This window comes from Cibotium barometz, chromosome 4 (genome assembly GCF_041138505.1).
Source record: "Cibotium barometz isolate CiBa-2024 chromosome 4, ASM4113850v1, whole genome shotgun sequence".
Lineage (NCBI taxonomy): Eukaryota > Viridiplantae > Streptophyta > Polypodiopsida > Cyatheales > Cibotiaceae > Cibotium > Cibotium barometz.
This window is the reverse complement of record NC_141049.1, coordinates 33007248-33031929: the sequence shown is the minus strand read 5'-3', so window position 1 is coordinate 33031929 and position 24682 is coordinate 33007248. Positions and strand designations below refer to the sequence as shown.

The 24682-nt window shown below is 46.9% G+C and overlaps 1 protein-coding gene across 2 annotated transcripts in view; it reads left to right on the top strand.

The window, feature by feature from the left end:
• Positions 1-24094, top strand: part of LOC147639167 (uncharacterized) — a 47109-nt gene extending 23015 nt beyond the window's left edge. For both annotated transcript variants that reach the window (XM_086787997.1, XM_086788001.1), the window contains 3 exons: positions 22767-23175; positions 23386-23495; positions 23661-24094. In XM_086787997.1, coding sequence (XP_086644123.1) covers positions 22767-23175; positions 23386-23495; positions 23661-23687 — 546 coding nt within the window. In that variant the 3' untranslated portion in view covers positions 23688-24094. The remainder of the gene's footprint in view (positions 1-22766; positions 23176-23385; positions 23496-23660) is intronic.
• Positions 24095-24682: the final 588 nt, after the last annotated feature.

The window sequence follows — 24682 nt, the reverse complement described above, 5'->3', positions numbered from 1 at the left end:
ACTGCCTCATCAGGAAGCTCCCGTCCAATCTGGTGTCCATCAACCAGATCAATGAACCATACAGCTTCTGAGTCACAGAGACATCACACTGCTCACAAGGATCAACACTTGTTACGGTGCACAAACAAGTCCTGGAAACTTGATGAAACCTGTCAACCACCCCCTCTGAATCTAGAACCACAAAGCCTGGAGAAACCACCTCCTGCTTCTGCAAGTAAGCACCTGCCACCTGCCTGGCTTTCCGAAAGGTCCCCGTGGAAAGAACATCCTCAACTATTGGAGGTTCTTTGTCCCGAATACTACGAGACATCAGAGCATAAGTGACCTGTTCAGCTTCCTCTGACTGACAAACACAAGAACTACCAACATCAGTACTGGAAAGTTCCTGCCAACTGTTGCCATCTACTGGCAAGCTATCCACCATCTGGTCCCGGAAAGCCCGCACCTGCAGCGTATCCACACTTAAGTGGCCATTACCAGACTAGACTGCCACTCATCACAAACCTGAGGACCTGGGAGAGAGAGTGCTGAAAGCTTGTAAACTCCATTCTCCACTCCACCTTCCCAAACCACTTGGCCTGTTGCTTCGTCCCGGAGAACAACAAAATGCTCATCAAACTCCACCCGTACGCCAGTCTTGCAAACCTGATGCACTGACAACAGATGAAAACCAAGTGCCGGAACATACAACACCTGGGAGGAATGCTTCCCCCCTTTGCCATCGGGAACTATCTCCATCCTGCCCTCACTGTGAATTGGGATAGTGGATGTATCACCAGTAAGAATATGACCAGAAAGCCTGCAGAGATCCTGTAAACCGGAACGGGAAGGAGTCATGTGCATGGAAGCACCACTATCGAGAATCCACTCCCGAGTATCTGTTGCGGAGAGTCCTCCAATCTCCTCCCTGCCTGAAGAAAATGAAACATCGGTGTCCATCACCTCCAGGTGCACAAAAGCCGGAGTCTTCATGATTGCTGCTGAGGAATCTTCACCCTTCTCGGTCTTCCGCTTGGGACATTGCCTCCAATAGTGGCCTTTCTCGCCACAATCATTACAGGTCCTCTCTGCCTTCAGTTTCTCGTGGTCAGCGTCGGACTTCTTCTGAGAAGACTTCTTGTCACGTGCATCCCGCACTTGGATGCCACGTAGATATTTCTGTACAGAAGGTGCAGGACCTGGGATGGCGAACTGGTCCCATGTGAGCCCAGTCCGGGACGAGTCAGCCAAGGATCCATCTCAGTCGTCCGAGGTCAGGTGTGCATTGTCCTGCACATGAAGCAGTGCCAGTCCGCGCTGTGAGTCTCCCTCTGGAATGATGTCAGATGTGCTGTGTATCTGGTTTGCAACTGGATGCCAGGCCTCTGTAGGCATGTAGGTTTGCATGTAGAGATGGGGCCAGCCCATAGGGCTACCCCAGTGCAAGGATTTGCATTTGCATTCTTAGTATGGGCATGGGGGAGGTGTAGAACCACCCCCAAGGGGCCAGGAGAGCCCAAGATATGCCCACCAGCCATGGCATGGGCTGGAAGGGGCTGTCGGCCAGCTTTCAAGCTGCTGGACAGGCAGCCTACAGGTCTATTACCCCACCCAGCTAGTCGGCCAGGTGTAGGGAGCAATCCCACACCCATGCGTGGACTGTCCAGCAGCCAGGGTGCTGCCCAGAAGCATGCGCAGGCTGGACTGCAGGGAATATAGTGTGAAAACACTTTATTGGAATAAACACAGTCGTGGAGCTTTTATTAGCTGGCCGACTGGATGAAGGGAGGGGTATAAAAGCCCAGCCAAGATCTCATTGAATCCATCTCATAATTCACCAAGTGCTCCAAGCAACCAAGGGCCAGGACAGCCAAGAACATTGCTAAAGCTAAGGGGTGAAGGACTGAAGGTCAAGGGCAGGTTTTCCAGCCAAGAAAAGGTCAAGTACTTTGTATTTGTTTCAGATTTACATCATTCTAATAAAGCAAATACACCATCCGTGGTGGGGGCCCTACAGAGGGTAATTGGGACCCAATACTGTGTCCTTCTCCATCTCCCCCTTCTTTCTCTATTTTCTGCACATCGTCTTTCAGTTTGTGCATTAATTCCGTCGCGAAAAGAGTGCTGATTTCTGAGTTTTGAAGTACCGATCCTTCTCCGAAGCTTCCGCATATTACAGTGGTATCAGCGCTCACTTCAAGGACAAAGATTCAGCAAAGAAAACCAGAAAATTTTTTCGCTTGTGTGGTTGGTTTTTAGACGCCGGTGGACTACCCCTTTCGGAGTGACTCCTGTCCCTCGAAGGACGGTTGGTTTTTAGCCTCCGGAAGCCTCCGGAAGTCTCCCACACAGATAGTGGATGGTCAGATTGCGTTCCGGAAAGGACCTGCATTTTCCCGCTATGGCGAACTTCGGCGACGAGAGAGAACCAAAACCATGGGACCAGAGTGCACCAGGCAGCCCAGCTAGGGCACCCGACTTGAGTGTATAAGACATGTTCCAGCAGATGATGCGAGCAATCGCTCGCAGACCAGACAACCAAGTTGGATGAACAGAAGGCACGGATTTTGGCTCTGGAGGAGCGTTCTCGCTCTCCAGCGTCGCGTTTTCCATCTCCTCCTCCCTCTCCTTCCGTATCCCAGATACCAGATCCTCGTCACAGGGACCCTCTCGCAGGGTCACAGCCGCAGCCAAGCTCCTTGCTTGAGATGCAGATGCGTGCATTGGAGATTCGACAACGAGAAGACGAAGCCATGCGACGAGTGGAACACGAGCGTTACCTCCGAGCTTTGGACGCCAGATTGACACCGGCGGCGCCCTCGAATCATTTTCCCGAGAAAATGAATTTCAGTAAGTATAATGGTAAACTCGATCCCACTACTCTGTATTCATGGTTACATCAATTTGAAGCTTACTTTGCCGCAGTTAGGAAATCAGATATTGACAAAGTGATCTTAGCCGGTTGGTATTTGGAAGGTGAGGCCATTCCTTGGTGGACTCAGTGGGCTCATGCCCACACCAGATCAGGTATGGCAGCTTATGGGTGGGACGAGTTCGTCCGTGACCTTAAGCAGCGGTTTTTACCGCCCCACTACCTTGAGCGACTCGAAGACGAGTTCAGGGGTGCGCGTCAGAATGCGCAACCAGTCCTTCAGTTTGCCAATAGAATTTCGACCTTGTGTCTACAATTAGGCTTATCTGATGCGGACAAGAAAGAGCAGTTTTTGTATGGCCTGGACACGCACATCCAATGGGAGGTGCGTATGTTTAGACCAGCCACCTTTGAGGACGCACTCTCGCTTGCGCAGAGTGCAGAAATGAAACACAATGGTGGCAAGCCCAAGACTTCCCAGCCGGCTTCTCCTAAGGCTAACGCCTCGGGGGGCAAAAGCCAGAACCAGACGGGGTCTTCCCCAGGACAGAGCCTGGGAGCCTCTGGCTCCAAGAACTCGAACAATGGGTCTAAGCTTACTCCAGACCAGAAAGCGGAGGCAGGCAAGACAGGTGGCAAGTTGAGTGCTGAGGAGCTTTCTCAGTACAGGAAGGAGGGTGTCACACAAAAGGACATACTTCTCGGGATTGTCCGAAGAAGCCTCCAAAGGCCGCCGCCGCCTCCACAGCTTCCGTGGTGAGCACAGCTCCCACACAGACCCCAGTGGCTACCCCTAGTTCTTCAACCCCAGGTGCTTCAGTTGGAGCAATTATTAGCCGGGAGCTCGAAGATAAGCAGAAGGGCGCCCATGACCAGGAGTATGAGTGCAACGAATTGCTCAAGTCCTTTGGCTACATAGGTGGCCAGAGAGTCGTCGTCTTGTTTGACAGCTGCAGCACGGAGGATGTGATCACGGAAGAGGCCGCTAGGCGTGCCCGTTTCGAGCTGACTCCGGTGGACAAGCAGGTTGAGGGTTTTAGCACAGGTATGACAACGAGCGTCAAGTATGAAGCTCTAGGTGCTAAGTTAGTGATTCAGGGCATAGAGTTTGTGCGTGACTTTATGGTTGCCCCTCTTGTAGGAGCAGACATAATTTTGGGTATCCAGTGGTTTCACAAGTTTCTTCCTGATGTCAAGTGGGACAAGCACACATTCCAGATCGATCGGAATGTGTCAAACACCCCTGTGACCATTAAGTGTGAGCCAGGTATTCCAAACTTTCCGCTCATAAGCCACTTGCAGGCTAAGCGAGCAGTCAGGAAAGGCGCACAGTGTGCGATGATTTACGTCCAGACAGCCCAGACGGTGGCCAGTGCTTCCGAGAAGTACTCGGTTCTCCATGAAAAGTTCCAGAAGATTTTTCTTCGGGACAGTCTCCCTCCCCAGCTTCCCCCGTCCAGACCGGAGGATCACAAGATTGACCTCCTCCCAGGCTCGGAACCCCCGAGCAAGTTCCCGTATCGTCTTTCTAAGGCAATGGAATCGGAGTTGGACCGCCAACTCCAAGAATTGTTGCAAGCTGGCTTCATCCGCCCCAGCGTGTCGCCATTTGCAGCACCGATCTTATTTGTCAAGAAGAAAGATGGGTCTTCTCGGTTGTGTGTCGATTATCGTGCACTCAACAAGCTGACTATCAAGAGCAGATTCCCGATGCCTCGAATTGACTATATTCTCGAGAGGCTGAATGGAGCTAAGGTGTTCTCTAAATTGGATTTAAAGAGTGGGTACCACCAGGTTCGGATTGTTGAGGGGGACATCCCCAAGACAGCTTTCCGTACAGAACGGGCCCACTATGAATTTGTGGTTATGCCATTTGGATTGACGAACGTCCCAGCTACATTTAACCGCATGATGATGCGTATTTTCCGGGAGTTGATTGGAGTGTGTGTGTTCATATTTCTGGACGACATACTCATATTTTCAGCTACAGTTGAGCAGCATGACATTGATGTGGAGAAAGTCCTTAAGTTGCTGGAAAGCAACGAGCTCTATGTCAATGAAAAGAAGTCAGAATTTTATCTGTTCCAGGTACATTACTTGGGATATATAATTAGTGCCGAAGGCATTCGACTTGATCCGGCTAAAGTGGCCGAGATTGTTAACTGGGAAGTACCTCAGACTGCTTATGACATTAGATCATTTGTGGGTATATGCCAGGCATATTCCACCCACATTGACAAGTTTTCTGATCTCTCGGTAGACCTCACCGATCTGCTAAAGGGAGTGAAAACAAGGAGGCAAAAGATTTGAATGACTCCACGAGCGTTGGAGGCATTCCAGAACCTCAAGGTGGCTTTATCAGAAGCGCCTTGTTTAGCCCTTGCCTCGTGGGACGAACCATTTCAGGTGATCACCGATGCGAGTAACATCGCAATTGGAGGTGTATTGCAACAGAATGGTCATCCAGTAGCTTACATGTCTCGTAAGTTACTGCCCGCCGAAAAGAACTACTCAGTCTATGATCGTGAACTTCTAGCAGTTATACAGGCCTTGAAACATTGGAAACATTTCCTGTATGGCCGTGACTTCGAGGTTCGCACTGACCATCAGGCATTGCGCTGGATTCAGACAATGCCAAGTGCACAGTGGAGTGATCGACAACACCGTTGGAGTCAGATATTCCAGCAGTTTGGTGGCATGATTGAGTACCTTCCAGGAAAGGCCAATCCAGTGGCCGATGCTTTGAGCAGGAAGGGACAAGTATCTGCGATTCAGACCACTAGACTTGACCTTGTTGGTACGGGCCTAGAAGACATGAAGCACACGTACGCGGATTCCGAGGAATTCGGTACTCAGTGGGAACATGCATTGGATGCCACAGGACCATGCCATTTTCTGATACGCGATGGTTGGCTTTACTACAAAGGCCTACTGTGTGTCATGAAATCATTCCGGGCAGCTCTTCTCCATGATGCCCATGACGCCATTACCGGTGGTCATAGGGGCATGAATTCGACTCTGGAGAAATTGGAACGGCAATACTATTGGCCAAAGATGAGGCGTGATGTGTTTACATATGTACAACGCTGTGACATTTGTCAAAAGGTGAAAGCTCCTCGTGAAAAGAAGATAGGGTTGTTACAGCCTTTGCCAATTCCTGAGGGTCCTTTCCAAGACATTTCAATGGACTTTGTCACAAATCTGCCTCCCAGTCTGAGTAAGCGTAATACACAGTGTTTGACTATTGTTGACAGGTTCAGCAAATTTGTGATGCTTATTCCTTGCAGGGCCAATGTGACCGCCGAGGATGTTGCCCAGCTATTCATTCGGCATTGGTACCCGATTGGTGGGATTCCTAGGACCATAGTGTCAGACCGAGATGCCAAGTTTACCAGTCATTTTTGGAGGGCATTGTTTGATAATTTTGATACTAAGTTGAATTTTTCCAGTGCATTCCACCCACAGACAGATGGCCAGACAGAGATATACAACCAGTTGGTCTTTGATGTGCTGAAGTGTTATGTCCACGATCAACAAGGTAAGTGGGAATCGTTTTTGCCTTTAGTTCAAGCTGTTTTGAATGACTCTTTTTCTTCAGCTATTGGCAGGACTCCATATGAGGCAGCGTTTGGAAGGCCTTTCCAGTCGTTGTTAACCAGGACTTCGTCTTCAGTACCGGAGGCGAACAGAGTGACGGAGTCTTACCAGGAGATCCTAGAGTCCGTTAAAGACAGATTGGCTAAAGCGCAAGAGGCCTACACTCGACAGGCCAATAAAGACCGAAGGGACATGAAGTTTTCGGAAGGAGATTGGGTATATCTTCGGATTATGAAGCAAAGATTGAAGCAGGTGGGCAAGTGATGCCCAAAGTTGTCTTTCAGGAGCTTCGGACCATTCCCCATCCGGAAAAAGATTAATGAGGTGTCTATGCAGTTAAAGCTACCTCCGAGTTGGACTATGTGTTGGGGTAAAGGCGTTATGCCCACCCTTATAGTGTGTACAAGCCCATAAGTTATAGTACATAGTACACTTAGTACTTTTAATGTACTAAGTGCACTATGTGTACTAGTGCAATATACATGTGTGATAGGGGAGTCACACACTCATACTTTTCATGAGTTGACTTATCCCCACAACTCTCTCTCTCTCTCTCCCTTGCTTCTCTGTGTATGTCTCCCATGAATGAACTCTAACCCTAATTCAGTTTTCTCCCCATCAACTGGTATCAGAGCCCTTAGTGATCCCTCCCTTCCTCTTCTCCTTGATGGTAGCAAGGAGTCGTATCATCAGCATCATCAAGTTCTACGTGAACACGTGAAGGTCGCAGGCTGGGCGTGAACGAAGGCAGCAAAAGAGGCGAAAGCAACACAGGCTAAACTGCAGGTGGCGCTCATAAGCGTGCGAATCAGTAAGCGATAGGCGAAGTGTTGGGCGGATGAGCGTGGACTGGCGACGTGTAGCCACCAGAGCTGTCGACTACAAATGCTGTGCGTAGACTGGCGCTAAGCAAAGACGTCAGCGGCCAGTAGCGAAGGGAGCCCGTCGACGGCGAAGCTAGGCGAATACGTCAAGCGGGACGCCAAGTCGAACCTAGGCTGTGGGCGAGCACAACCCGCCACCACTAGGCGAAGGCGTGCTGCATGTCGTCGGCGTGCTCGGTTCTTTCACACCCACGCTCTCTACAGGGAGCGGTTCTGTCCGTTTGTACGCGTGTGTACGTCTTCCGCCCAAAGCACTGCACGACTCCACGTCAGTAAATGTGAAGCAGAGATGCGCCCCAGCAACGCAGAATCTCTGGCTCCACTATCTTGATTGGAGCAGCCATCAAAGCTCTCCAAGGATCACCTCTAAGAATCAGACTGCACAGCAGCATCAGCACGACCCCCTCCTCTTTCCTGCAATCAGAAATTTCAGAGGTATTTGCCTTCAATATTTTGCGAATTTCTTATCAATTAAATCAATTGAGCAGGTACAGGTGCCCAATTGCTCAATTTTTGAGCAAAATTGGCAAAATTGGGTGACATTGGTCACAATCAGGATAAATTTGCAGGAAATTGGTCAAATCAGGATCAATTTGCAGGAAATTGGATGTCGAAATTTGGGGCTTTTGATGTAATTGTGCAATTAAGCACTCATACATGCTGTATGATGTGAGAAATCGCACATTTGGGCAAAATTGCAGCAAATTGCAGTGCAAATCAAGGGGCTTTTGTGCCGATTGAGTTGATTTGCATGCAGGCGATCGCATTTGATGCTGTGGATAATGTGCTGATGCCTTACAAGCACTCAATGTGCCTGTAAATCAAGGGGCTTTCATGTATTTGATGTATATGTCGCCAGGGGGAAGCATCGTGAACACTCTGGATGCCTTCATGTGTGTCAATGTACCATGTATGATCAGCAATTGATCTTAAATCAGAAGGCTTTTCAAGTTCGTATGCTTGTTGAGCTTGGCAAAGCAGCAGGCAAGACATTTATGCCTTGAATCCTCAAAAATCAGCTTGCAGTCAAGGGGCTTTTGCCCAATTTCTGTTCGGGACTGTTGTATGCAGTGCACAGGACTGTAAAAGTCTGATTTTCACTCATTTGGACAGCCAGGAGAGCATTTATTGCTACTGTACCTGCTGGTACAGATTTGGTACAGTTTTGTACAAGTTTTGGCATGGCTGTACACTGTTTTGAGTGACCAAAAGATTCAATTTCAGCTGCTGTACTTGCCGGGACAGGTTTGGTACATTACAGGTGAGCACTTAGTACTGCTGTACAATACTTTGGAAGGGCAAAAGAGCACATTCAAGGTGCTGTCCAAAATCTGCAGCAACCAGATTTTGGTGTTTTCATCACATAAAGTGGGAGAAAAGTTGCATTCTTGCTTCCGCAGTGGGAGATAAAGTTGGGGAGAACATTTGTGAGCACTTTGTGTGCTTTGGGTGCAGTGTTTGCACATCTTGGGTGCAGTGTTTGCACATTTGCAGGGAGTCAGGCATTGACAGGTTGCATTTTGTTATGGCAACCACAGGTGAGAGCTCTACATTGCTTCACATCAAGAAGCTTGAAGGCTCGCATAATTATGATATTTGGCAAACCCAGTGCTACAATGTGTTGCTCCAGAAAAAGCAGCACAAGCCTATCAAAGAAAGGGGTGTAATGCCCGCTTCTCTTACTGCTGAAGAGTGGGAAGATATGGATGAGCTGGCAAGATCTACTATCATGTTGTCTGTGTCAGACTCATTACTTTTCAGCATTCGTGAAGAGAAGACAGCTTGGGGAATGTGGCAGAGATTGCAGGACTTGTATGCCCAGCAAAGTGCCTCAAGCAAAGTGTATTGGTTGAAGAAACTCATAGGTCTTCAGATGAAGGAAGGGGCGTCTATGACAGCCCATCTAAATGAGTTTAATGGTATTGTCAGCCAAGTCATTAATCAAAAGTTGGCAATGGACGATGAGTTCAAAGCCACTTTTTTGTTATGCACTTTGCCAGAGAGTTGGGACACATTCAGGACAGCCACTAGCAATTCGCATGCTATGCTGTCATATGCAGATGTTGAGGGTGCTCTTCTTCAAGAAGAGATGAACAGGAAAAACAACTTTGTTGGAAAGTCCAATGCAATGAATGCACGTGGGAGATCCCAGCAAAGGGGAAAAAGCCAAGAAAGGGGAAGGAGCAAGTCTCGCTCCAAAAAGGATTTGGAATGCCATTATTGTGGCAAGAAGGGACACATCAAAAAGCAATGCTACAAATGGAAAAATGATCAAAAAGAAAAGGGAAAAGGCAAAGACAAAGAGAAAGATGAAGCCAAAGATGTAAAGCCGAAGGGCAAAAGTGGAGTCAAGATCGAAGAAATCAATGTGTCACATGCAGGTGGCAGTGAGGATGAGGTCCTCTTTACTTCTTCACTTGATGCCCATTCACTTCTTACAGGTGGTCATGGTATGCACTCATGGATCATTGATTCAGGTGCCTCCTTTCATGTCACAGGTTGCAGAGACTTGTTTGTCAGGTATACTGCTGGCAATGAAGGAGTGGTTTATTTGGGTGATAACCATGCATGCAAGATTCTTGCCAGAGGTGATGTGAGGCTTGTGTTTTCAGATGGCTCACAGCTTATGCTCCATGATGTCAGGCATGTGCCTGAGATCAAAAAGAATCTGCTTTCTACTGGACAGCTTGATGATGCTGATTATGTTACCACATTTGGTAGTGGAAAGTGGAAGATTAGTAAGGGCTCACTGGTTGTTGCCAGAGGCTCTAAGGTGGACACTCTTTACTTTATGCATGCAGGTGTTTGTCACCATGCTAATGTAAATGCAACCGAGCTGCCGGAAATCTCTATGTGGCATAGCCGGTTGGGACACATGAGTGTCAAAGGAATGGAGCAATTGTCTCGTTTGGGTTACTTGCCTTCTCTAAAGTTTTCAAGTTTTCAGTTTTGTGAGCATTGTATATATGGTAGGCAACTACAGTGCCCCCACAAGAAAGCTCTTGGACAAAAAGATGCTCAGTTAGAGCTTGTGCATACAGATGTATGTGAGATGCCTCAGCTTTCTTTGGGAGGGGCAAAATATTTTGTGTCTTTTATTGATGATGCCACACGCAAGGTGTGGGTCTATCCTCTTCGCTTGAAGAGTGATACATTCTCAGTGTTTCAGAAGTTTGTTGCTCTTGTTGAGAATCAAACTGGCAAAACACTGAAGGCTTTGCGTTCCGACAATGGTGGAGAGTATACGTCCAAACAGTTTCAGGACTTTTGTGATGCTAAAGGCATCAAGAGGGAGCTCTCTACTCCTTATGATCCTCCACAAAACGGGACAGCAGAGAGGATGAACAGGACCATTCAGGAGAAGGTCCGTTCTATGTTGTCACATGCTGCATTACCTCATGGTTTTTGGGCTGAAGCTGTTATGACAGCCGTTCACCTTATAAATAGGTCACCTAACACGAGGCTTGGTGGGAAAGTGCCAGAAGAAGTATGGACAGGGAAGCCTCCGTCATACAAGCACTTGAGAGTGTTTGGTTGCGTTGCGTACGTGCACATACGCAGGGAAATGCGCACCAAACTTGATCCCAAGTCTCACAAATGCATATTCCTAGGATATGGTGACAGAGGTGAAATGGGGTATAGACTTTGGGATCCCATGAATAGAAAGATCATACGCAGCAATGATGTCATTTTTGATGAAACATGCATGTATAAGGAGCCTGCAAGGCAACAGGAGCCTGGCAGAGTCATCTTTGATGATGATGGACATCATGGACAACAACAAAGGGCTGTAAATCAGCCATTACAGCAGGAAAACCAGCCCTTAAATGGTGCTGAAAATGGTCCAAATGGACAGCCAGAGATGGCAGAAGATATCCCTATGGATATACCACAGTTAGAAGAAATACCGGGCATGATATTTCAGCCTTATGGCATGGAACAGGAGCCACCAATGGGTGATATGCAGGCTGGACAGCAACCTGCAAATGATGGTCATTGGGTACGGAGGTCCACTAGACCCTCCAGAGCCCCTGACAGGTTTGTTCCAGGGGTTGACTACTTGATGCTTACTGACTGTGGGGAGCCCTCATGTTATAAAGAGGCTTTACAGAGGGCAGACAAAGCTCTATGGGAGCGTGCCATGAAGTCAGAGATGGATTCTCTGCATAAAAATGAAACATGGAAGTTGGTGCATTTGCCTGCAGGCAAGAAGATTTTGCCATGCAAGTGGGTATACAGGCTCAAAGTTGCACCAGATGCAAAGCCAAGATACAAAGCCAGGTTAGTGGCTAAGGGCTTCAAGCAGGAATATGGTGTGGACTTTGAGGAGATCTTCTCTCCAGTGGTCAAAATGACCACACTTAGAGCTGTGTTAGCTTTGGTTGCGCATGATGATCTGGACTTGATTCAGATGGATGTGAAGACTGCTTTTCTACACGGTGATCTCCATGAGGAGATATATATGCAGCAGCCAGAGGGTTATGCAGTGAGTGGAAAAGAGAAGCTTGTATGCAAGCTGAAAAAGAGTCTTTATGGGCTCAAACAGGCACCAAGAGAATGGTATCATAAATTTGATACATTCATGAAATCTCGGAAATTCAGGAGAAGTGACATAGATCACTGCTTGTACACCAAGAAAGCTTTGGATGGCAGTCTATTGATTCTCATTTTGTATGTTGATGATATGTTGATTGCCGGGAAATCTCGTAAAGAGATGGATGCCTTGAAGAAGAGGCTGCATGAAACCTTTGATATGAAGGATTTGGGTGATGCAAATCACATTTTGGGTATGCGGATACTTCAGGACAGAAATCAGCATGTGTTGTATTTGTCTCAGAAGGAATACATTGGCAAAGTTTTGCAGAGGTTCAATATGGACGGGGGGAAGAAGGCTAGTACTCCTTTGCCTCCATATGTGAAACTCAGTGCTATGGACAGCCCACAGTCAGATAGAGACAGGGCTGATATGGCCAAGATTCCGTATGCTTCAGCTTGTGGCAGTCTCATGTATGCCATGGTTGCTACTAGGCCGGACATTGCATTTGCAGTGGGAGTGGTTTCTAGATACATGGCCAACCCTGGCAAGAAGCATTGGGAAGCAGTGAAAGGTGTCATGAGATACCTGAAGGGCACACAGGATTTGTGCATTTGCTTTGGCAAACAGGATGCATTAGTGCATGGTTACACGGATTCGGATTATGCCGGTCATCCAGATAACCGGAAGTCTACTACCGGTTATGTATTTACATTCACAGGAGGTGCTGTGTCATGGATATCCAGGATGCAGAAGTGCACTGCCTTATCTACTACAGAGGCCGAGTATATTGCAGCCACAGAGGCTTGCAAGGAGGCATTATGGCTATCTCGGTTAGTGGTTGATTTGGGCTATACAGGGGATATTCCATTGTTGCATTGTGACAGTCAGAGTGCCATCCAGTTGGCAAAGAATCCTGTCTTTCATGCAAAGACGAAGCATGTGGATGTGAAGTATCACTTCATTAGAGAGGTGATAGAGAACAAGCAAATTCAGCTTGTTAAGATTCATACGGATGACAACCCGGCTGATCTGTTGACAAAGAGTTTGCCTCCGGAGCGGTTTGCTCATTGCAGACACTTGATGGGCATTGGATGAGGCCATTTTCAGCCTTGATATGGCCTTGTATATTATCATGTACATGCTGATTTTTCTTTTCCTTTTGCCTTTAAGTGGGAGGTTGTTGGGGTAAAGGCGTTATGCCCACTCTTATAGTGTGTACAAGCCCATAAGTTATAGTACATAGTACACTTAGTACTTTTAATGTACTAAGTGCACTATGTGTACTAGTGCAATATACATGTGTGATAGGGGAGTCACACACTCATACTTTTCATGAGTTGACTTATCCCCACAACTCTCTCTCTCTCTCTCCCTTGCTTCTCTGTGTATGTCTCCCATGAATGAACTCTAACCCTAATTCAGTTTTCTCCCCATCACTATGCACGATGTATTTCATGTCAGTTGGTTAAAGCCATATGCAGGTCCACCCCCTTCAGAGGTCAAAGACGAAGCGGAACCAGACATCATTGATGAAGCAGAAGTAATGGTTTCTGCACCGTTTCAAGCATGGCTCAGGCCGAAGATTACGACAGTTCCTCACGAAGTTTCAGGACTGAGGAACTCATGAAGCGGTATGGCTCGACAAGGAATTTTTCGAAGACTATCCGGCATTATTGACGGATTATTTGGAGGCTATGCAGCTTCCGTCAAGTTAAGCAGAAGGGGATGTCACGTGCATCCCGCACTTGGATGCCACGTAGACATTTCTGTACAGAAGGTGCAGGACCTGGGATGGCGAACTAGTCCCATGTGAGCCCAGTCCGGGACGAGTCAGCCAGGGATCCATCTCAGTCGTCCGAGGTCAGGTGTGCATTGTCCTGCACATGAAGCAGTGCCAGTCCGCGCTGTGAGTCTCCCTCTGGAATGATGTCAGATGTGCTGTGTATCTGGTTTGCAACTGGATGCCAGGCCTCTGTAGGCATGTAGGTTTGCATGTAGAGATGGGGCCAGCCCATAGGGCTACCCCAGTGCAAGGATTTGCATTTGCATTCTTAGTATGGGCATGGGGGAGGTGTAGAACCACCCCCAAGGGGCCAGGAGAGCCCAAGATATGCCCACCAGCCATGGCATGGGCTGGAAGGGGCTGTCGGCCAGCTTTCAAGCTGCTGGACAGGCAGCCTACAGGTCTATTACCCCACCCAGCTAGTCGGCCAGGTGTAGGGAGCAATCCCACACCCATGCGTGGACTGTCCAGCAGCCAGGGTGCTGCCCAGAAGCATGCGCAGGCTGGACTGCAGGGAATATAGTGTGAAAACACTTTATTGGAATAAACACAGTCATGGAGCTTTTATTAGCTGGCCGACTGGATGAAGGGAGGGGTATAAAAGCCCAGCCAAGATCTCATTGAATCCATCTCATAATTCACCAAGTGCTCCAAGCAACCAAGGGCCAGGACAGCCAAGAACATTGCTAAAGCTAAGGGGTGAAGGACTGAAGGTCAAGGGCAGGTTTTCCAGCCAAGAAAAGGTCAAGTACTTTGTATTTGTTTCAGATTTACATCATTCTAATAAAGCAAATACACCATCCGTGGTGGGGGCCCTACAGAGGGTAATTGGGACCCAATACTGTGTCCTTCTCCATCTCCCCCTTCTCTCTCTATTTTCTGCACATCGTCTTTCAGTTTGTGCGTTAATTCCGTCGCGAAAAGAGTGCTGATTTCTGAGTTTTGAAGTGCCGATCCTTCTCCGAAGCTTCCGCATATTACACTTCTCCGATGAAGCCTTCCCTTTGCCCGAGTTACGGCCTTTCGACCGTTGGCCAGTTAATGCCTCCGAACCTCCACCCTGAGGAGGGTTCGTGAATCGTTCCTCCTGGTCCAGGACCATGGGCACAAGCTCCTCCCACGTGATGGTGCTGAGCCCCACTGGTAATCAAGACGAGTAAAATGCTGAGTACGAAGAGGGTAAGTGCGACAGCAACGTTATGGCTATGTTCTCTGACGATATCTCCTTCCCAGCCTGAAGAACTTTCTGCTGAAGAGCCTGCAGCTTGTTAATATGCTCCCGCATCGTTGACGACTTTGCAGGGCTCATAACCCGCATCTGTACTTCCAAGGAAATCATCTTCATGGGCGATACCCTGTTGTAAAGAGAAGCCAGATGTTGCCATATACCTCTGGCTAGCGTCATATGCTTTACATGATTGATTACCTGTGGTGTGCAGTTGAGGAAAATAAATGAACGGACCCTGGCGTTGACACGATCCCACATCTGTGTCTGAGCCTCCTGGTCCTTTCGGGTCGACAGTAACTCCTCTTCCTCAACTTCCGGCCGTGGAACCCCAACAATGACGAAATCAGCGAGGTCGTAGGACTCCAGAACAGATTCCATCATAACCTTCCATATGCCGTAGTTGCTCCCGTCCAACTGACGGTCCACCGGGAACGTGGGGAGTGTCGGGATCTTCACATGTCTCTCGGCCATCTCAAACAGATCTGCCATTGCGAGGATGTACTGTGAATAGGGTGGGTGGGTGGGAACAAAGAACTACTAAAACCTGCAAGTGGCTGTCCAGCAAATCAGTCCGCCTTCCTCTTGCTTCTCCTCTTCCCGAACAGTCCAAAACAGTCCACCAATCAGCCACAAAACAATCCCCCTCTTGCTCACACAAATCCCAAGACCTATCTAGAGCCTAGGCTCTGATACCATGTCAGAATACGCAGCGGAGATGATGACCAGATATGGGAACACGAGAGCAAAAACGCATGCAAAAAAAACAGCACAAGAGAGAGAGAGAAGTAGGCGTGTAACTCTGCTCTGATATACACAAGAAAATCCCGGTATGATACACTGAGTGGTATGGGGCTGGGGGCCTATTTATATGCCCCCAGATGGGCAGTCAGCCTGCTGAAAAGGCCCTCCACGACTGTAGCAGCAGTCGGCTAGCAGCACATGAGGCCCACGACTGCATACATCCAGTCGGCCAGCAGTGAGACACTCCACGACTGATGTCTGAGCAGTCGGCTAGCTACTGGGTCCTCCAGCCGCCTCAGGGCTGCCTCCCAAGCCACAGAAAAATGGGAAAAATAAGAAAAAAAAAAAAGGAGAGTGGGGAAAAATGATAAAACACCTCATAAGGGCGGGCACACCCACAACAAAGGCCTTGGTGTATAAATCTAGATAGGAGATGACTTCTAACAGCTTCCAACGGTGAAGAAGGATAAGGTGCTGAGCCTGCCACTGGTAATCAAAGACGAGTAAAATGCTGAGTACTGAGAGGGCAAATGCGACAGCAACGTTATGGCCATGTCCTCTGACGATATCTCCTTCCTAGCCTGAAGAACTTCCTGTTGAAGAGCCTGCAACTTGTTAATATGCTCCTGCATCGCCAGCGACTTTGCAGGGCTCATAACCCGCATATGTACTTCCAAGAAAATCCTCTTCATGGGCGATACCCTGTTGTAAAGAGAGGCCAAATGCTGCCATATACCTCTGGCCAGCGTGATATGCTTTACATGATTGATTACCTGCGGTGTGCAGTTGAGGAAGATAAACGAACGGACCCTGACGTTGACACGATCCCACATCTGTGCCTGTGCCTCCTGGTCCTTTCGGATCGATGGTAACTCTCCTTCCTCTACTTCCGGCCGTGGAACCCCAACAACGACGAAATCAGTGAGGTCGTAAGACTCTAGAAGAGATTCCATCATAACCTTCCATATGCCGTAGTTGTTCCCGTCCAACTGAGGGTCCACCGGGAACATGGGGAGTGTAGGGATCTTCACATGCCTCTCGGCCATCTCTACATACAGTCGGCCAGCAGCACTTAGAGGACTGATGCAGTCGGCTACAGACAAGGACATCCTGCCACCTCAGGGTTGCCTCCCAAGCCACAGAAAAAATGGGAAAAATGGGGGAAAAAATACGGGGAGTGAGGAAAAATGAGAGCAACACCTACAAGGGCGGGCACACCCACAACAAAGGCCCTGGTGTCTACAGAAAGACAGGAGATGACTTCTAACAGGATGAACTTGACTTAATGACTGAATTATGACTTTATGCTTATATAGATGTTGAGGTGCTGGTCGGCCAGATGCTATAGCTGTCAGCCTGCTGCTGGACATGAATAATTCCATAAATACTTCATTAAATGCTTTGCCTTCCGCAATGCCTTGCCCATGTGCCAACCTTCAACGAGATGCTGACCGATTGCCTGCTAGAGGCCCAAGTTGGCTGCTGCTGGCTCCTGTTTGGAGGCTGCCCGACTGGATCTCCATGCCCTCAATGCTGTAAATGCTGATGGTGATGCTGTTGATGATGATGATGTTGATGCTAAGGCCGATGCTGATGCTGCTATTGCTGATGACACTGATAATGGTAATGATGATGATGCTACTGATGCTAATGACCTAAATGCTGACTTAAATCAGGGATCAATGCTGTTCATGTCTAGCAGCGGCAGACCGATAGCTATAGCATTTAGTCGACCAGCACCTCAACATCTATATAAGCATAAAGTCACAATTCCGTCATTAAGTCAAGTTCATGCATCATATTATCATTCTCCTAAGCCAATAGAAGAGACATGTAGGGCCAAAGGTCACCCCTATGGGACTGACCAAGGGCCTAAGTTAGTTATGTACAAGCATTCAACCACCTTTTTGTACCATATTAAATACACGAAAACCCTGACACCAATCTCTCTTCTTCTTCTCTCTCCTCTATCTTAATATGTTTAAATCAATATCTTGTTCTTAATCAGGCTTAGGGCTATGGATCAGTACAGCAAGGCTTCCATACATGCAACATTGGCATCACAGTTCCAGCATAAGAATGCAGCAAGGTAGCAGATGGAGTGGTCTGCAACACGCGAAGCTAGAGGAAGCATTTCCTAAGGGCATGTACGCATAACCAGAACATCATTAAGCTCTCAGATCAGTTCCAAAGGCCTAGCAATAGGCATGATCAATTCTTTGCAAGTGACCCACCACTGTGTTAAGGGTGAGGGATAGCAAGCATGGGGGCATCAGTGGAACAGATGCTGAGTTCTTCAACAAGACTTGGAAGTGGAGATCAGAAGTGAAAGGTGTTGAGACAAATCAAAGTTAAAGTAGAAGGTCAAGGTGAGTAGTCCAAGGAGGAAGGATTACAGAGTGTCCACCCCGTCATCAAGTTTAGCAGGAGGGGATGTCATGTGCAGGCCCGTGCCATGGCTAATCCTCAACATGAATAATGCCATAATACTTTATTAAATGCTATGCCTTCTACAATACCTTGCCCGTGCGCCAACCTTCAACAAGATGCTGGTTGACTGGCTGCCAGAGGCCCAAGCTGGCAGCTGACTCTTGTATGGAGGTTGCCCGACTGGATCTCCATGCCCTCAATGCTGTAAATGGTGATGCCGATGTTGATGACATCGATGATGGTAATGATGATGATGCTAATGACCTAAATGCTGACTAAATCAGGGATCAATGCTGTTCATGTTGAGGATTAGCCATGGCACGGGCGTGCATGTGACATTGCGAGGGAGATTGTCCGGAAGGAAAATCTTCTGAAATCGGTCATGTAGGGTTTGGTACTTCTTTGAAGCACTAGTCTAAACATGGATCAATGTCTCCTGTGCGCCTTTTGTCAGTTCTCATTTAACCTGCATATGGCTAACGATAGGATGCATGGTTCACACTTGATGATGACTGGGGCTTTGGACACGTTCCGGAAAATCCGAAAAGTGTGCTCTTCTCAGTCAATATCGGGGTGAAATTTGTGAAATTATTGGATCCCTAAGATTATGTATAAGAGGGGCAATCTTAAAATCACGCACAAATTCTATCCTGGATGACTAACATAGCACCATGAGCCTCAATCTTGATGCTCGTGGTCATTCTGTGCTAAAACCCTTAGTTTGTCTACCGAAGTTAGTGGGAAGCGCCCCCCTACTATTCAGTGATCACATCCTCCGTGCTGTCGTCGTCGTCAAACAAGACGACAACTCTCTGACTACCTATGTAGCCAAAGGTCTTGAGTAACTCATTGCACTCATACTCTTGGTCTTGGGTGCCCTCTACTTATGTTCGAGCTCCCGGCTGACAGTGGCGCCAACCGTGCAATGTGAAGAACTAGAGGCATCCTAGGTGGTTTGTGTGGGAGCCTAGCTCACTAGTGACGCAATTGAGGCTGGTGGTGTGGTCTGGGCAGGGGGTTTCTTAGGGCATGCCCTAGAAATATGTCCTATTGTATGACAATAAAAGCATTGCCCCTCCTCCTTGTATTGGTTCTGCTCATCTTGGCTGAGTGTACCACTCGTCTTGCCTGCTTGCGCTTTCTGGTTTGGAGTAAGTTTTGGCGCATTAGTCAAGCTTTTGGAGCCAGAGGCTCCCGTGATGTCTCTTCGGGAAGACCCTGTTTGGTTCTGGCCCTTGTCATTGACAGGAGCTGTTGGCTATTAGTGCTGACAGAGAGAAGCTAGCTATCTATGGTGGCTTGAATAGAAACATTATGGCATGTTTAGGAGAGAGAGAGAGAGAGAGAGAGAGAGAGAGAGAGAGAGAGAGATTGTATTAACGTCTTCCAAAAGACTGAACTTGGCCTATGAGACAAATCAGTGTACCTGTGTGGGGTATCCTCTGTCATCCCAACAAAATGACAAAGTACTGAACTAAAAAGCTGAATCTGGGTGTGCAATAAGTACAATGAGTGGGGGAGGGGATGGAGCTCTACTACTAGGAGAATGCAAAGCTATATGCATGGAGTATACAATCATGATATGCAACCTAGCTAGCTCCATCCTGTACCATATTGGGGGTATAAAATGGTATACATCAATGAAGGGGGTGTCCACAACTCCCTGAAACAGTAATACAAAATGATAGAAAATGCTTGTATATTTAACATTGAGAATGGTACCATTAAATAGGTCAATATAAGAATCTTCTTAGTTGCTAATACAACTTACTTTTCGCTAATGCGGATTAGGTGTCCATGATTCTCTCCACCTCCCCTAGACGCTAGGTAGCTCGTGAATCACCTCCTTGATTTAGGCAAAGGTACATGCTCTTTGACTTTTGGCCTTTTTACTTTATGCTTTTATTTGGTCTCTTTTACAAGAGTGGGTTCACCTTTGTACTTGGATTAGGCTTGTTCTCCAACACTTCTCCTCAAGGGTTATCCTAGTACACACTTCATTTGGATTAATCTATGTGTATGACATAGTTTCATTGGAAATTGTGTCAAGTACTGCCCTTGGAGTAGAGTTGTTGGTAGTCAAGCCATTACATTTGTTGAGGCCTTTAAAAGGCCCAAGAGTTTACGCACTCTGCAAAGTTTGCATCTTCTTTGCAGGATACATCTTACATATGTGAAACATTATCTTGTGCCTTTTTGTGATGACAATCCTTTTCATGGTGGTTATTTTTACCACAGTGCTTACAAGATTCTTTTTATAACAATCCGTCTCAGCATGGTTGTACTTGCCACATATCGAGCATTTTTAAATTCTTCTTTGTGAAGGGGCTGTTTGTCTCCTGCTTCTCTGTTCCTGAGCTTCCATTCTTCTTCCTTGAAGGAGGCTATGATCTTTTCCAAGGTGAGATTGGGTAGGTCTTCAGTGTGGTGATGAGGTTTCCGTAGTGCTCTTTAGGCATTGACTTTATGTTCACACGAGCATCATAGCTCTCATGTGGTTGCATTGTGAGTCCATAGAACTCTATTCGATTAACTTTGGAGTTTCTTGCCTGAGTCTCGAAGAGCTTGTCCCAAGAATCTTCTTAGCTGCCAATACAGCTTACTTTTTGCTAATGAGAGGATTAGGTGCCCATGATTCTCTCCACCTCCCCTAGATGTAGGTAGCTCCTAAAACAGTTTCTTGATTTATACAAAAGGTAGATGCTCTTTGACTTATAGCCTTTCTACTTTATGCTTTTATTTGGTCTCTTTTACAAGGGTGGGTTCACATGCCTTTGTACTTTGTACTTGGATAAGGCTTGTTCTCCAACAGGAATTGCGTTGGGCTCTATGGCTGGGAAGTCTTGGGCTTGCCACCGTTGTGCTTCATCTCGGTACTTTGCGTGAGCGCTAGTGTCCGTTCGAAGGTCGGTGGTTCAAACATACACACATCCCATTGGATTTGTGTCTCCAAACCATAGAGGAATAGCTCTTTCTTGTTGTCTTGAGATTTTTGCAACAGTAAAGCCAGGTGAGAAACCTTATTGGCAAATTGGAGGATTGGTTGCTCGTTTTGGCACCTCGAGCTGCTCTAGATAGTGAGGCGGTAGAAACTGCTTCTTGAGGTTAGTGATAAATTGGTCCCATTCAGAAGCAGCAATCCCAAATTGGAAATTGGCTTGGGCCCAATGTGTCCACCAAGATATAGCTTCTTCCTCTTCTATGTAGCAGCTAGCTAATAACTTTTTTCACATCTGATTTCCTACTAACAGCAAAGTAAGCCTCAAACTGATGAATCCATGAGTACAAAGATGTGGGATCGAGTTTACCATTATACTTACTAAAATTCACCTTCTCATGAAGGTGAGTCGAGGAAGCTGCCAGTACCGCCCTTGTGTCTAGAGCTGCAAGGAAACGCTTGTGCTCCACATGTCATCTTTGTTCCTCCGTGCGACAGCGCGAGTTGGTTGCTGCTTGCGTCCAAAGCTTGAACTCTCGTACCTGTTGTAAGTCATGTAAAGCAAGAGACTGCTGTGTTAACTCCCCAATGGAGCTAGCTGAGGGAGAGGAAAGGGGTATCGGTGAGAGTTGGCGAGAGAGGGACGGGGGGTTTGGGTGACAAGGAATCCTAAAGAGGTAGCCGTTTCTCTAAGGCTTGAATCATAGCCTTTTGCTCAAGCATGTTCCCCTTGGTGCGTTATGATATGCATAAATTCCTAGAACATGGTATACTATGAAGCTTTGCAGTGGTCCTTGAAGTGTGACATGCGTGTGGATGGTGAATTGTGATTAATGCTAAGCACATGAGAGATTAATGATAATCTACTTTGCAAGACACAATAGAAGGGAGAAGACCTAATGTATTGTGTATTGCCAAATTATGATATATGCAATGAAGATCCAAAGGTGGCGAAAGGAGGAGGTTGGGGAGAGGTGGAAGGGTGGTGATTTGGTGTGGACAGGAGGGGCAGAGGCGGGGATAGCAAAAATCAAAGGAGGGGTGAGCAGGAAATGAGAGGCGGCAGCCCAAACAGGCGGTAGGGGAGGAGATACATGCATGGGCCTAGGAGGGGCTGTGTGAGAGAGGGATGCGCTTGGGGATCATGAGAGGGAAATGCTGCTGTGCAGGGAGAGGGGGAGCTCCAGCTGTCGAACTTCAACTGCCGAGACTTGAGAGATCAGCGTAGAAGATGAGAAAGTCATCCCTTTTAATGAACCTTTGGGGAAATTTAAAAACAAGGAGGCAAAGAACAAAGGAATGGATAAATGATTGGGTAATGGGTGAAAAATGGAGTTGATCCGGTGGTCACTCAGAGTCTGAGTCACGACCTGATTATACCCCGCTTGTTCTTGAGAGCTCAAGAATCACTGTTAGGTGGATTACAATGGCTAAGCTAGAACCAACATTTTCTGTCTAAGTTGGTACTTTGTGTTTAAACTGGGTGAGAAAAGTCACTTTACCTATACCAAACCTGAAACCTGAAATGGGGGTTCCAGAGGGGAGACACCAGCTCTCCAGCAGAGGGGAACAGGAACAGTCAAGACGGCAGAGGAGGTGCACCAACTTGGAAATCTGAAGCGACCAAAATGCTTTCTGGAATTGGGGAGAGAGCTGAATATTTTTTGTTAGGTGGATTACTGTGGCCAAAAGCCAGAACCAACATTTTGTTTTTAAGTTGGGCGATGATGAAGGTGGTCCACTTGCCCAGTTGCTAACTATTTTGACGCGGTTGCAGTGTGCTGTTGTTCATCCATTCTCCGGCAAACGTGACGCTGCATCATCTTTGCATAGTGCATCAATTCCTCAATCAGCAGGACTTCTGGATATCACATCTGCAGGAGTCGTGTTTCCAGAGACAGAGCGTGTGTCTCCAAACGTCCAACAACATGATCAGGGTCTCTCAGGTCTCGAGACAAACATATGCAGTGCTGAGGGAGGTTCTGAAAGCCTTAGTTGCATTGGAGGTGCAGATGGACAAGCTGGGCTGCTTGGTTCTAATCAGACCAAAGATCAAGATCTACACAGGGAAAAGGACACCATTCAAGCCCTCCCCGTCCTTTACAAGAAGCCTAAGGGCGTTGGGAGTATAGAGTCTATCACAATTCTACCAGAGGACGAAGACAATTGCCCCATTTGTCTCGAAGGTAAATTCTTTGTCTGCAGCTTATCATTTAGCTTTTGATAGGGGACACAACCATGAGCTGAGTTGCTGTAAGAAGGCTACTAGCCTGTATTTTCTTACTTCCAACCAGCATAAAATAGCATCAAAACCTTCAATTTGGAGCTGGTTGAGCTAATTACGGGAATTTGCAACTTAAAACGGTTGCTTATTTGGCATTCGTTGCTTTTGGCAGAGTATGATGCAGAAAACCCAAGAATAGATACAGTATGTGAGCATCATTTCCACCTTGGCTGTATTCTGGAGTGGATGGAAAGGAGTGACAGTTGCCCAATTTGTGACAAGGTACGTACATTGACATTCTCACAACTTTTTTTGTTTTTTCGCAGGCTTTTTTTTGGGGGGGGGGGGGGGGGGGGGGTTTGCGGGTCAAATCACTTCTGGGTTGGCTTTATTTTGATGTGGGGGAGCCCTATGTAGCATATCTAATTCTGGATTTCAATCAAACAGGAAATGGTGTTCAATGAGAGTCCATAGTATGAATTGGAAACCTCTTTCTCTTGAATTTTTACATCGGATCTCAAAATAATGCTTCATCTGTCTCTTGCCGAGTATTTAGCTCAGTACCACCCTTATACGCTGTGAATTCGAACCTCACACCTGCTGGGAAAATGATGAAATAAAATAGTGCTAGATCCACTAGCATTAATTGCTCTCATTATCACACATACAAAATGACGAATGCGTCTTATTGTTTAAACTACATATAGACACCCACAGGTTAGCGACAATCGAAACCATTTGCGAAGTTTCACATAAACATTTCTGCTTTTATATTGATATATTGATGGGAAGGTAAGGTGGATGTATCTGAAGTCCCAAACTGTATTATTTCTACACAGATCTAACTCTTGTAAATGAAATCAGAAGATCTTTGTTGACAAGCTTGTGCAAGGGTGATTTTATAATAGGCTAAGGTGTACTAAAGGCATAGTAAGTGCAAGTGCTAATAAAATCAGAAGATCTTTGTTGACAAGCTTGTGCAAGTGTGATTTTATAATAGGCTAAGTTGTACTAAGTGCAAGTGCATTCTGATTGATTCATCATCGTATTCTCACATGATTGACAAGATAATTTGTGATGACTTTATTGGTCTTGTATCTATTGAAGGGTGATATTTAGTCCATGGCTGTGTAACCTAGTGTTTAAGGGTTTTACTTCCCGAGGTGATGACCTACGCTCAATACCCTCTAGCCTACACCCACTAGACACATGATAATGCTATCTTCTAAAAAAGGGTGAAAATTTACATTTTCTGCCATGTGGAGTGCATGATTAGTCCTTTTGCAACCGAGTTCTTGGTATAACACATATTGTTGGCGTTGAAGTAACAACAGAATACAATAGACTTCAAAGTAATATCAAGTACTAGCATGCTCTCTGAAATTCGGTTGGTTTAAGACAAGTGAATTTAAGCTGTTACCAAACCTAAGCGCCTTGATGCTGTCTTCCAAGTAATTTTGCAGTAAATG